Source organism: Microtus oregoni, unplaced genomic scaffold, assembly GCF_018167655.1.
Source record: "Microtus oregoni isolate MIOR12 unplaced genomic scaffold, Mior012 000013F_ref0000133, whole genome shotgun sequence".
Taxonomy (NCBI): domain Eukaryota; kingdom Metazoa; phylum Chordata; class Mammalia; order Rodentia; family Cricetidae; genus Microtus; species Microtus oregoni.
The window spans coordinates 47680434-47694569 of NW_024543072.1; the positions used below are offsets into that span (position 1 = coordinate 47680434).

The 14136-nt window shown below is 42.1% G+C and overlaps 1 protein-coding gene across 1 annotated transcript in view; it reads left to right on the plus strand.

Annotated features, from left to right (window-relative positions):
* Positions 1 to 1551: 1551 nt before the first annotated feature.
* Hmcn1 (hemicentin 1) overlaps positions 1552 to 14136 on the plus strand; it is a 441231-nt gene continuing 428646 nt past the window's right edge. The window contains exon 1 of the mRNA XM_041662626.1: positions 1552 to 1819. Coding sequence (XP_041518560.1) covers positions 1552 to 1819 — 268 coding nt within the window. The remainder of the gene's footprint in view (positions 1820 to 14136) is intronic.

A 14136-nucleotide genomic window follows, 5' to 3' on the forward strand; every position in this document is an offset into this window, starting at 1 on the left:
TGGGTCTGAAAGGGAAGACAGTTACGGAGCATACAAGGCTGGCGGGACTGGCTCTTCCTCAGGCTGCCCTGCTGTTGGAGGGTGGTCTCACACACACTCCGTCCCAGTACAAAGCTGCTCGTGTGCTCTTTGTGTGCTCGCATGCAGACTATGACCCCTTTTCCAGGAAAAAAAATGTATTTATGAAAGCTCATGACTGGCTTTCCTTGCTTACCTTCTTAAATCTGTTAATACGGCTATAATGTATATAATGATTACGACTTGGAAGAACACAGTAATGTTTTCCACGGTGAAGTTCCCTTAAGTATTGGCAAGAAAATGCCCTTGAAGGGAATGACGTTTTTGTGGATCTTTGCTTGAAATCTGACTCCTAGTTGTACAAGAGGATATGTGAAATGGGGATATTATTCTGCATAACTATGCTTTGCAGTAGGTTTAGACAGCTCAGCAAAGTGAAGCTTGATAATGAAATTACATCTCCCCCAGGTTTCAGTATGTCTCTCTTTTTTCCCCCAGCCACTCCACTCTTTCTGTTGGACGTCAATGTTTTATTGATACCCAGTTTCTTTCTCTAGTCCCTCAGCGTAGCTAGTGATATCTTGATGTCGCTCACTTTCCTCCCACCTCCTTGAATTTCCCCTTGCCTCCACAGCACTCCCCTCCCCGCCTTCCTCTCAGCTGAACACTCCCCAAGGGAGATCAAAGAAGCTTCCCGTGGTGGCAGCCCTGAGGAGGGAATTTTCCAGCTCCCTCTTCTGGCTGGGCTGAATGGTGGGTTGAGGGACTGGAAGCTGGGTTGGGGCGTCTCAGCTTCTGGGGTTGGGGTGGGGTGAGGAATTATGAGAGAAGTGTCTGAAACAGCGTTGCACACTTTAGGAAGAGAAAAAAAGCACACCAGTTCCCTTTGTGCTAGCTAATGCGATGCCCCCGAATTTGGTACTGGGCCACACATTCTTGAAAACCATTGTTTAAACCTTGGGATTTTGGAAGTTGGGGCTAGCTCTGACGAGAACACAGGAGCTGACACAGCGAGCGCTTCCCCGGTATCGGAGTGACTTGGAACTCTCGGTGGTGGGGAAAGTCGCCCTCCTGGGTGGGGGCTCCCGCAGAGGAGGGACGGCCGCTGGCCAATCAGAAGGCGAGGTCGAGCCGGGCTTCGCCGACGAGGGGGCTAGCTGTGGAAAGTTGGGAAGCTCAGTCGCTGGCCTGGAGCGCGGCGGCGGAGGCGGCACCGCAGCCTAGCAGAGTCCCCCGGGGCATGGACCCCGCGCTCTGCCCGCGCTAGGCTACTCGCAGCGTCCTGCACGCGACCGCTTCTAGCCCGCGACCTACCCAGCCGGACAAAAGGCGCGGCATCCCTGCGCTGCCCAGCCCAGCCCCGGGAGGCAGCCGGGCTCCGGGCTGGTCCCCGTCTCATTCTCCGCTCCAAACTTTGCGTTAGTTGAGAGACTGCAAAAGGCTGATGAGGCACCAGAGTCTGCTGTTGAGGAGCAAGCACAGTGCTTAGGAGCTTAGGGCAAAGAGCAAAGCAGCGAGCAAACAAGGGGGAAAATGATTGCCTGGGAAGTGGTCCACACAGTATTCTTTGTGGCTCTTCTTCGTTCCTCCCTAGCTGGAGATGGGACCCCCGAGTCGGAGAGCAGGGATGAGGAGATTCCGGAGGGGGCATCCACGTTGGCTTTTGTGTTTGATGTGACTGGGTCCATGTATGATGATTTAGTTCAGGTTATTGAAGGGGCTTCCAAAATTTTGGAGACGTCTTTGAAAAGACCTAAGAGACCTCTTTACAACTTTGCTTTGGTGCCCTTCCACGATCCAGGTAAGGGAAACGCTCTGTATTTGTTGTAATTTATTATTACTTATGCTAGGAATTTGTTTTATTGTCAGAAAGTTTCAGAAGAGTTTTTAAAAAAATATGCAGCTGAATACAATTGTAACAAAGAATTGCTTGCTGGCATCTGGTTTTGCTCTCATACCTCCTTAGTGCTCTGCTAGGCTTAACCATGGAGTAGATGACTTGTTTAGGGAGCTTAACCAGTGGTGCCCTGACCTGGAAATGTGGTCCCCTGAAGATTAGACTCGGGAATCTGTAGCAGCAACAGCAGCAAAAGCAGAGCTAACTGGTCTGCATTTTAAAGCTAAAGGCAGACTGGGACAGGGACGTGGAATTCCACAGCAGGTCACTAGATGTTAAGGGCAAGCACACTCTAAGGAAAACCTCACCGGAGAGGGAACACAAGGGCAAGTCTGTAAATAGTAACTAGGCGTGGAACTGAAGGCATAAGGATGAAAGACAGAAGCCATTCATTTCTCAACTGGATCTATTCATCTTTGCACCGGGTCATCATTAGTGAGGTTCACAGATGTCTGTAAACAGTATGTCCGTGTCTCAGGCGGTACAAATGTGTGCAATTTGCTATGTCTGTGCTCTTGAAAGGTAGTTGGCGAAAAATAACTTTATGTTGTGCCCTGAGGCTGTGGGTTTCTGCTGCTGCACTGTAATGTGATCCTATTTACTTTTTCCAGTTTCTTTCTAAAGCAGCACCTCTCTGTGAGGCTCCTAGGAGTCCCCGTTGTCATTGTCTAGGGTAGCATTACAGGGGGAGCCCCGAGGCTTGCCGTCTTGTGTCCACCTGAGTTTCATTAGTGCAAATAGCTGCTCAGTGGAAGAAATAAAACAGTGGTTTCTTAAAAGCCCTCCCCCACTGCTCTCCCACATCCCCCGCCCCTCGCCTTTGAAATGCTCTCTACTTTGGCATAACCTCTTTCACAATGAGAGCATGATGTTGAAGATCTCAGTTTTTTTCTCTTCCTTGTGCAGCTGCCAAACATATTAAAACCCTAATTGCTACTAGTTATTAAATGTGGTATAGTTCTCATTGGGATAAACTGAGAGGGAGCTAGAACTTTCTGGAATTGTCTTGTTCTTCAATGACCACATTAAACCATCTCTCCTGTAGCGCACACATGCATTTCGACATTGATTCAACCTGCTTTATCATTTGAATCCAGAGTAAGATGGTCCTTTGTTGTGTCTACTGTCTCAGTAAGACACCTCAAGGGTCAGGATGTTTCAATTTATAAGATGCCACTAAGGATGCAGTCCAAGGTTTTGTTATTTTGGAATAGCCTAAATATATGTCTTATATAGGGATGAGTCTGAAGTTGGCTCAAATATAAAGTAAAAACTAATTTTGCTAATTTGTTTGCCTCCATCCAAAAGACATTGTGACTTTATGTTGCCGAGAAACATATAAAATATGTTTCATTGCATAAATGGAAGCTGAACTATCATAGTTTGGAGTGATGTGGAAACACTTTGTAACAAACTGTAGGATGTGTGCTGCCTCCCAACTGTTATGCAGTGAGATGGTCTGCACACTGTTGTAGCTGATTTTCCTATAGTTTAGCAATTGGAATTCAAAGTGGGGGAAAACTTGGAATGTTAATTGCAGATGACTAATAAAATTAGAGCTTTATTGAATTAAATTGTATAAGAAAATAATTAGTAGTCTAAACTTGTTTAATAAAATTGTGTTTATAACTCAGTGTTCATATTAATTATATTTCCATTATGATTAAAAGTGGAGAACTGTCAATAGTTTATATCATCCAAGAGTATCTAAACTTCAAATTCGTTTTAGCAGACTATTGCCATTGTGTAATATTCCTGATTTCCTTTTTGTGTGTATACGTGTGCGTGCACACGTGTGTGTGTGCATGCATGTGTGCGTGTGCATGCACGTGTTCATTGAGAAATTTTGTTTCTCTTTCAGTTGATGATCAGGATGTAATGATAGGACCTTGAATGGGGATTGATTATCTTACTGACATTAGGGAAATATCAGTTTTCTTTTTTTGAAGCTCAGTTTCAAAATCAAAGTGAGAGAACTGGATTTGAACATACCTAAGGACACTTCTAGTTGTGACATTTTGTGATTCTCTACTTTGCATGTGGCTATTGTTTTTGTAGTATCTAATGCTTATTTGTACAGTTGAATGAAGCAACTAATGTGGAGAGAAATAACATATAGTACTGACCTAAGTGATGACACTAGAGACCTCAGTGCTTGCTCTGTTGATATCGACCACCCCGTGTAGCTAGATTAAATAATGGGTGAATTTGGGGACATGGTCTGAGGCTTTAAGTCTTTGAAGATGATTAGTCTGTGGGTCCATGTAACAATTCAGGGAAAGCTGAGTGCCTCCAGATGGCGATAGTTTGAAAATACATGGGAAACATAGATCCCAGTCCTGGCCAGTATGGTGATAAAGCTCATTAGAAGGTATTTATGCAGGAAAGGGCAGGAAAGATCCAGTAACATCAGATGTGCTTGGGGGAAGGGATATAGCTTCCCTGGAATGCCTCAGTTCATGGAGGCAGAAGCCAGCCTTTTAATGATAATTAACCGCATTGAAAGAGTCTTTTAATCTCCAAAGACATGCTTCCGGTATTAATTTTAATTAATTAATTTGCTTTTGAGACATGGTCTTTTATGTAGCCCTGGTTGACCTGGAATTCATGATGTAGGCGAGGCTGGTCTTGAACTTGTGGGTGATCCTTCTACATCTGGTTCTTGGTGCTGGGATTCCAGGTATGCACTGGGATACCTGTCTGCTGTGAGCTAAAAATAGCTGTGTTGAGAGGCACTTTCTTTACCTTTGTCATGTATAACTTAATGATTTCTATCATGTTCACAGATAGGTGGCACTGTCATCAGTTGGTTTTAAAACATTTTCCTTACCCTCAAAGAAGTTGTTTACCGCTGGGCAGTGGTAACACCTGTCTTTAATCCCAGCACTTGGGAGGCAGAGGCAAGGATCTCTGAGTTCAAGGCCAGCCTGCTCTACAGGGAGAGTTCCAGGACAGCCAAGCCTACACAGAGAAACCATGTCTTGACTCCCCCCCAACCACCAAAAAAATGTCCTATGCCATTTAGTTGGCAATTTCCTAGCCACTGATTAAAGTTTTCTTTTTCCAAGTAATCCACTTTTCCATCTCTCTGGTTCTCCTGTTCTGGATTTATACATTATAGATATTGTTTATAATCCTATATGATCTTCTGTGACTGGATTCCTTAGGTCAGCATAATGCTTTCAAAGTTTATTCGTATCGAAGCATGTGACGGCTCATCATTTCTTTCTACAACCAAATTATATTCTGTAGTATAATATGCAACTTATACCGTATGCACTGGTCCACAATGGAGATTTAGATATTCTTTACTCTTTTGTGGATAACTTATGAATACCCACATACACATTTCTGTGTAGACATGTTTTCCTTTCTTCTGAGTATATTATTTAGACATGGGACCTCTGGGTCATGAAAACTATATGTTTAACTGCTGAGGGGGTGGGCAAGCTACTGTCCAAAGCAGTTATGACATTTTATGATCCCACTGGCTGATGAGTGAGATCCAGTTTCTTCATAGCTTCATCAACATGTTATCAGTTATTAGACTATGTATTGATTTTTGCTGCTTTTAATACTACCCAGATTTCACTCCTGTTTTCCTCTGAAAGAACTGGGGAGAGCTGATGACCTTTCCTGACTGAAGGCCCTCTGGTCACCTGGTGTCTTATTTCCCCCTTCCTCTGTGAGACAGGAGGAGTGAGAGTGGGCAGTGTGTTTTAATGAGTCGGGCATCCCCTTCTTCTCTTGGACAATTACATTTCACCCTCTGGAATATCTGCTACTGGTCTGCGTTCCTTGCTCACTTGCTCACTCTGTTTCAGGCATTACTTAATGCACTGAGGAGCCAAAAGAAAGTAACACCAAAGAGAGGGCTCCTGCAGTCATAGACCTTGTGTTCTGCTGTGGAAAGGATAACACTGGTGATAAAGGATGTGATTAAAATGCACAAAGGCATTTGATGCCTATGGTTGCTATGGAGAAAACAAAAAGCAATAAAAGGGCATGCGGTGCTCAGGGTGGATGTGAGGGTGTTAGAATTTTAAATATAGTGGCTGGGGTCCTTCCAAAAGAAGAGATTTTATTTTGATAAAGTCTTGAAGGAGGGAACATTGCACATATCTTTTATAGGCAGATGAGCAATCAGTAAAAACATTATTGTAATGAGAGTATCTTGACATTTTTAATGGCAGTGAGGCAACTGAGTGTCTTTGTCACAGAAAGTGATAGAGGAGAACTGGCAAATGAGGCCTGGCGAGTTCAGGAAAGAACTCATCGTCCCCCCTAAGCTTTGGTTTTTACTGTGAACGATGTGGAGAGAGGCTTTAGAGTTTTATTTATTAAAATTTATGGATATGGGTGTTTTGTCTCCATGTCCACTATCTGCAGGGCATTGAATTCTCTGGAACTGGAGGTATAGATGGTTGTGAGCTGATATGCGGGTGCTGGGAATCAAACCCCTGTCCTCTGGAAGAGCAGCCAGTGTTCTTAACCACTGAGCCTTCTCTTCAACTCTCAACTCCAGAGTTCTAAATGAACCAGCGACACAATCTGGCAAACATGCCTTCAGCATCATTCTATCGTTAGGTAGTAATGGAAAGCAGATAAAGAGTAGAAATGGGTCAGTAGAAGAATGTGAATTCCTTGTGTGCAGACGATAGCTACTGGTGTTTTGAGAAACAGTGTTTGTTTATATTTTGAGTAGGAAACCAAGAAGACTTGATGAGTCACTGGATGTGAATTACAAGGATTAAAACAGAAGATGAAATGGGTTCTGAGAACTTGGCTTGAGCAAATAGACATGTGGCAGGTGGAGAGTTCTGAGATGGAGCAACATAAGAGGGAGGGAGGGAGGGAGAGAGAGAGAGAGAGAGAGAGAGAGAGAGAGAGAGAGGTTTCAGAAGTGGTAGGAGGATGAGGTTTTTGTTTTTGAACATGTGTAAACTTGAGATGCCTTTTGATATTGGTGGAGATGGAAGAAGACAGTCATATAATATATATGACCTTCGAGTTCAAGGGGAAAAGGCAGACTGAGAGATATGAATTTCAGACCCAAAGGCATATATGAAGATGGTGTTTAGGGCTGTTAGACTTTGAAACGATTGAGGGACTGATTGTGCGTGGGGAAGAGAGAAGGTCTGAGGTCTCAACATTGAGGTACAGAGATGCTTGACTGGAGAGGTGACAGACAACCAGTGAAGCACCCAGGAAAACTTGAGGCGGAGAGGCCCAAGAAACTGTGTCTTAGGGAAGCAGACCGGTCAACTGACAGGAGCTTAGCAATGTGGAAGCCATTGATGATCCAAGAAGACTATTCCAGTGAAGTGAAGTGATGAAAGCCTGTTTGCAGAGAACTAAGAGAATGGAGAAGAGAAATTGAAAATCTTTGTAAATGTATTTTGGTGTCCAACTACTGGGGTGGTTGCCTTATTCATGAGGCTAGATTTGAGTCTAGTTGAGATAAATTATTCAACTGTTCTTTTTAAAATGTAAACGTCATACAGTAGAATGAACATCCATTTGGTAATGGAAAACTTATGTGCCTTTTCTTATTCTTGTCATTGAAGCAGATTGTTTAATAGTCTTGACAGACCCCTGTTTTGCTGTCTATAAAATTAATGCATTGTCATTATCAGACAATGAGTTTGACTATAATTTTTTGTCATAACACAGTGAAAGGTAAGTGGGTTTAAAGAGACTGGAAATAGAAAGGATTTGATTCATTAGCAGAAATACCAACATTGCATGTCTCATATTTAAGAGTTTCATGTTAATAAAACCTATAAACCTTCAATGACTTTGCATGGTTTGGTCAGACCTGTGAAGTGTTATGACAACACCCCAGGACTTTTGTAAGATTCTTAGAATATTTTTCTGGCGAGTAGCAGAACTACTCTAAACCATAATGAGCAGGAAGATTCTTCGAAGGAAAGATAACATACATTAAGACCCTAAAAATTTAGCTGCTCTTACATGAACTGAACCAAAAGTTGAGCAGTTTCCATTTCAGTGAGTATAGGAAAACAAGAAGCAGCCAGCCTCTAACACATTGTCCAGGGCAAGGATTTTCATGAAGGTTAGGAGAAACACACACACACACACACACACACACACACACACACACACACACACACGGGAGAGATAGATCTGAGGAACTGAGGAAATTGCACTAACAGTTCAGTGAGTTTTTTTTTCCCTCTTCAGTTCTGGTCACTGAAGACAAGTCTTCTGTTTCTAATCTCCACTCTTTAGCCCCAGAGTGAGGGGCTTTGAGTGAGCAATGGCGATTTGTTTCTCAGAATAAAATGTTTTAAGCTGAGGTAATGGACACTGCTTCAGTGGATAGTGTTAAGATAAGTAGAGATGCTTTTCTTATACACAATGAAAGCTCCCTCAAGAAGATAAAAGAGCCTGGGGCTGGAGAGATTGCCCAGCAGTTAAGAGTTCCTACTTCTCTCACAGAGGATCTGGGTTCAGTTCCCAGCACTCTCTGTCTGGCAGCTCACAACTTGCCTGTAATACCATCTCCCGGGGATCTGAAACCATCTCCTGGCCTCTCTGCGCACCAGCATGAATGGGCTCATACCCACACAGAGACACATGTATATACATAGTTAAAATCTAAAACAATGGAAAGGATAAGCAAAGGATTTGCTCAGGTCACCACAGAATGACAGTATTTTACTTTTGTTTTTGGTTAAATCTGAGAACAAATCTTTAACTTTCTTGCTAATAAAACAGAATTGGGCTTTATTTGATTTGTTCCTGATCAAAACATAAATTTTGGTGTTTTCCACCTAAGTGCTTCATTTATCCCATAGGCCCAGCAACTCAACAGATACTTGGGAAATATTTCTTCAATGGATGCATGAATGTAAAGAACAGACGATTTCTCTGTGTACTTTTAGCCTAGTCAAGGAAGCAAGTGCTTCTATGAGTGTTTAAAACTCGCCTTTCACATCTGTGAGTCTATTTTTAAATCGCGTTCCTAATGGGACCAAAACTTGCAGCATATTTACTTGTCAGTTAAGTCTTTCAATGATAACATAGCTCTCTTGTAAGCTTTACAAGAGAAGGAATATTGTGATCTAGAAAGCATTTGATTCTTGGGTAGTTATTGAATGATTGCATACGCAATTGATTAGGCTGGGGTGTGTGTGTCTGTCATGTGGAATGTCTCAGCGACATGGCCTCAGGCAGCCTGATCACTCTCCAATTCCTGCTGGACTTACTGATGGAGTGTCAGAGCAAAGAAACTGATTTCCAAGGAGCACTGCGCAAACAAAAGATCCACACCATGTTTTTATTTTTACAAGTCTACAGGGTTTTCAACCTCAGTTCTGTCACTTATGGTGAGCTCTGCTAGGATTTTCTGACACTGGCCCCGTATCAAAGTGCACTATGTCAGCTCTCTTCATCCTAGTGACATTATCTTGGTTAAATAAAGCAGTACTTGTGTAAATGTTTTAGAAGCACTACAGAGGGTCGACAAGATGGCTCAGCAAGTTAAGGCATTTGCTGCTAAGCCTAATGCGAGTTCAATCCCCAGGCCCTACATGGTAGAATGAGACGACCAACTCCTGAATGCGGTCCTCAGACCTCCACACATACACCACGTCTCACCCCTCGTAAATACGTAAACAGATGTAATTTTCAAACACCCAATTTTCACAATAAAATGTACTATAATATGAATGGCTCAAAGCCACATTGCTTTGTAAAAGCTGAAGGAGAAAATGAAGTTGCAGGAGAAGCTGAGCAGTGTTTATATAGTAAGAGGAGAGAACCAAGGGATGTCTGCTTGATGACTTGACCACAAGTCAACATACAGGCAAAGGACAATTCAAACCAGCCCTGTCTCAACTCTGTTCTGTTAAACTGAATGTTTGAGACACATGAGCTCTTTGTTGCATCGTTCCCCTGGTCCCACACTACTAACATCATCACAGAGAAAGCTGCAAAGGACTAGAAATACTCTGTTATCAGCCTTTCTATTGTTACTCATTCACTAGCCAACAAGCTTGTCATTGCTTACTAATATCAAGGATCACGGTAGGCGTGTTGATTCAAAAACAGTGAGACAAACTCCGAAGAGGCTTATGGTTGATGGGGAGGGGTGCAAGGGAAATGATGGTATAATATACTAAAGCAAATTCTGTAGTGGAACGAAATGCAAAGTATTCTACTCTAGTGAATTCAAGCAGGGTTGGCTAGCGAAGGGTTTCTGGAAGAAGTGTCATCTGGGCTGAAATCTGAGGAAGTTCATGAATACAAGCAGCTTAATCAAAACGTATTAAAGGTATTGGATTTCACGATGAAAGCTCTTGGGAGCTGGAAGGGTTGCAAGGATTATCATGGCATCGCTGCGTTTCCAATTTAGAACTTTATCTCTTGGCATAGTAGAGTAAGGCAGTCTTCAGAGCTGGGAGATGAGAGATGAGGCCATGTTAGAAATTCAGAGGAAATCCTGAGGGCCCCATGGGGAGACCTGGGTACCAGGAGAAAAGGGTAGATTTCTGAGTTATTAAGGAAGCACAATTGACTTGAGTTGGTCCTGTGAATATAGGAAAAATAAATATAATTACCTACTAAAATTCCACGCCATAGGAGAGAGGAGATACGATGCAATGTTTCCTCCCAAAGACAATGTCATCCCTAGGGTAGTGAGTCTTGATAGCAAGCTCTTCATAGATTCACTTGTCTGAAACGAACATCGACCAGAAGTTCATGGGTCAGCAATGAAAACTCATTACAGAAACATATTTGAGCAGTGTCCAACCAAGTTCTAACTTGGTTATCAGATAAATTCAGTGTATTAATTTATTTTACACTTGAGTGACCAGGATTCCACTGTGGTGATGGACTGTTTTCCTTATAACTATGAAATGATGTCATTGCACATTAGTGCCATACAATGAACTGTCCTTGTTCTGGATGTACCATTTAAACAGTTCTCTGATAAAGTAACCTCATGTCATTCTTTATGGGGAGAGAATGCTCCGCTCAGACGGACACATACATCAGGTTCAGCAGACAGTCATATTCTTTGTGGGTAACTCATATTTTGGCATACCAGTTGTATACATCAGCCTCCCTTGTTTAAAACACTGTGACAGTGTCATGCTCAAGTTTCTGAGTTTTTAAAATCAGAGAGCCAGATACTAGTCAGTGATGGCGAATTCATCACAGTCCATGCTTTCCTGGTGGGTCTGTTTGGGTGGCCTGTCTGTCTCCAGGTATCACTCCCAGCATTCCTAGCTGTCAGTGTTAGCTGGATGTGCCAAGTTGCTGTTCTAGCCACTTGAAGCTTGTGCAGATGACAGTGGAAGCCATCGGAATAAGTGAGATCACCCAAGGAGAGTGCAGACTGAGAAAATAAACTGGACGGGGCTGTGGGGTATGCAAACATTGAGAGAGCAGAAGAAAGCAAGCTCATAGGGGATTCCGAAAAAGCCCATGAAAATAGTAAGCACCAAGATCAGAGGTTGTAAGCAAGCTTTCAACTCTTAACATTTATGAAATTATTATTATTGTTATTCATTATCCACGAAGGTAAAGGTCAAATAATGTTAAGGCTATTTTTTAAAGACATCTCATTGGACTCGTGGATCAAGAAGGTAAGAAAACGAATCTAGTGAGTATAGGTGTTTCTTTTATTATTATTATTATTTTTATTGAGCTCTACATTTTTCTCTGCTCCCCTCCCTACCTCCCTCCCTTCAACCCTCTCCCAAGATTCCCATGCTCCCAATTTACTCAGGAGATCTTGTCTTTTTCTACTTCCCATGTAGATTAGATCTATGTATGTCTCTCTTAGGGTCTTCATTGTTGTCTAGGTTCTCTGGGATTATGATTCATGGGATGGTTTTCTTTGCTTTTTTATCAGACATGACACAGTAGGTAGAGCAGGCTCTGAGCTTGATTTCTAGCTCAGAAGCTTGACTCCTCCAATGGTTTGCTATATTACCATCTTTGTCCTCAATCTGATGTGCCTTTTAAGGTTTATGTGAGGGCTAACTATAATAGATGTCCAAAGTTTCTTACACACAGTAAATTCCCAGCAGTTGTTGGGTATTGGATCATGGGGTTGTGTAAAGATGTTTTGATTTCAGATGGTAAAAAGGAAAGAACAGTTAAGTACAGTTGAAAACTTACCCACATGATTAAAAAGCATTGCAAATGACACCAGAGAGACTAGGCAGCGCATGGAACCAGAACTTCAAAGAAGCGAGAAGAGATAGATTGCAAAGAAGGATCAGTTGTTGGCAGGTAAAGACCTTTAATTCAGTACAAGAAGAGAGAAGCAGAGCACAGACAGGCAAAGTTACAGACAAGTGGTACACGAGGATACAGGATGTGGTGTTCTGTGTCATGGATTCTTTTCTGTGCCTTTGTGGGTAAAATGGCAGCTCTTTATTTTACATTCCAAGTAACTAAAGCTTATATGACCTCACAAACTATGCTATGTTTTTTGAAGAGAAGCAGAAGCAGATTTTGACAAGCTATTTTTTTCATGTTTTGTTTAGATAAATGTGTGAAGAAAAGATATGCTCGAGAAGGCAGGGCAAAGTTGTTTCCTAGAGAGATTGTAACAGTCACCTGACTTGGTGACTTGAAAAATGCAAATTTACCACCATGGTACTGAAGGCTGGAAGAACAATATTCCAAACTAAGGGGTTAGTAGGGTTGTTTACTTCTGAACATTGTGTGAAGTCTGTGCCATGTCTCTCCCTAACTTCTTGTGGTTTCTGGCAATCTTTTTTTTTTTTTTTTTTTTTTTTTTTTTTTTTTATTTTAATTTATTTATTTATTAAGAATTTCTGCCTCGTCCCCACAACCGCAATCTTAAATAGTCCTTAGTCCTTAGTTTGTAGATTCAGTAGCCAGACCTCTGCCTTCATCTTCATGTGATATTCTTTCTGTGTTCTGTGTCAATCCCATTTCTCCCACTTTTTTTTTTTTGAAGGAGGACACTAACTAGTCGTACTGGATTAGTGGCCCACCATACTCAAGTATGATGTCATTATAACCAACTATTTATGCAATGACCTTATTTCCAAATGCGGTCAAACTTGGAATGTCAATATAGTCAATTCAGAAGGATTTCAGCACAGGACTTTTTGGAGGACACAGTTCCACCTTTAGCAGATTATCCATCAATTAACATTAAAAATTTAAAGTACCTCAATGTTTTTTTTTTTCTAGTGACACTCAGTTTGTTCTATACATTCCTTAAACAAATGTTGGTATCAGAAGGCATCTTGGCCTCTAGTCTCTGATCCCTTTTTGGATATGAGCAGAGTCCTGATTGGCAGCTGTGGAGGGAAACAGTAATCACGAGCACAGGATTGCTTAAACCCTTGAAATAATTTTCATTAAGAAGGCTGTGATGATTTTACTTGTAAACCTTGGCATTTAATAAAACACTTTTTGATCTTTTATAAACAAATTTTAGAAATTTAATTTTGAAATGGTGAAAGTGGTATAGGGGCTAGGCGTTCTGGGAATTGTGTGTAGGCCCCCAGAGTATTTTGAGTTTGTATAACCCCAGATCTCTTTCTTGGAAACTCCAAACACACTACTGGAATTTTTTTGCTCGTGTTTTGTTTTTGTATTAGTTCTCCACATCTTGGAGAACTTCCTTTTAACACTGTTTTACAACAGGTAGGAGGATTCCCTGATGTTTCAAGGCTGGAAGGCAGATTGCCACCGACAAGGCCTCAGGGTGGCCCATAGCTGCTCTTACCGAGATCTGCAGGGAGAGGCTACTTAGATGAGCCTTTCGGTGCTGGGTAGCTACAGACATGGGACATGCCACCCAATCTTTAATATGTTTGTTACCAGGTAGGAGGTCCAGAAAACACATCATGTCACCTAGCATTACAGAACAAAATTCTAAGCACAAAACTGTACTATGCTGGGAAGTACGTTTTTGAGATTCAAAGTAGAATCTGCTTTGCCTTTTGTTTAGTTTGTTATTTCTGGTTCACAGTCCCTTGCCAGAGCACATAGGAAACCTCAGTTCCATTGTCTTCCTGGTCCCCAGAGGCCCCCTCCTGCTCTTCTTAGGTGTATATTCCCATTGTTGCCTTGATCAGGTCCTTACATTTTTGCCTTGAAGTTTTCTCCTTAGCCACATCTGAGAGAAAGTCTCACAGTCTCCTCTACTTAAGGATTCCCCACAATTTTATGTCCCTAAGGAATCACCCTGGAGTATTAGC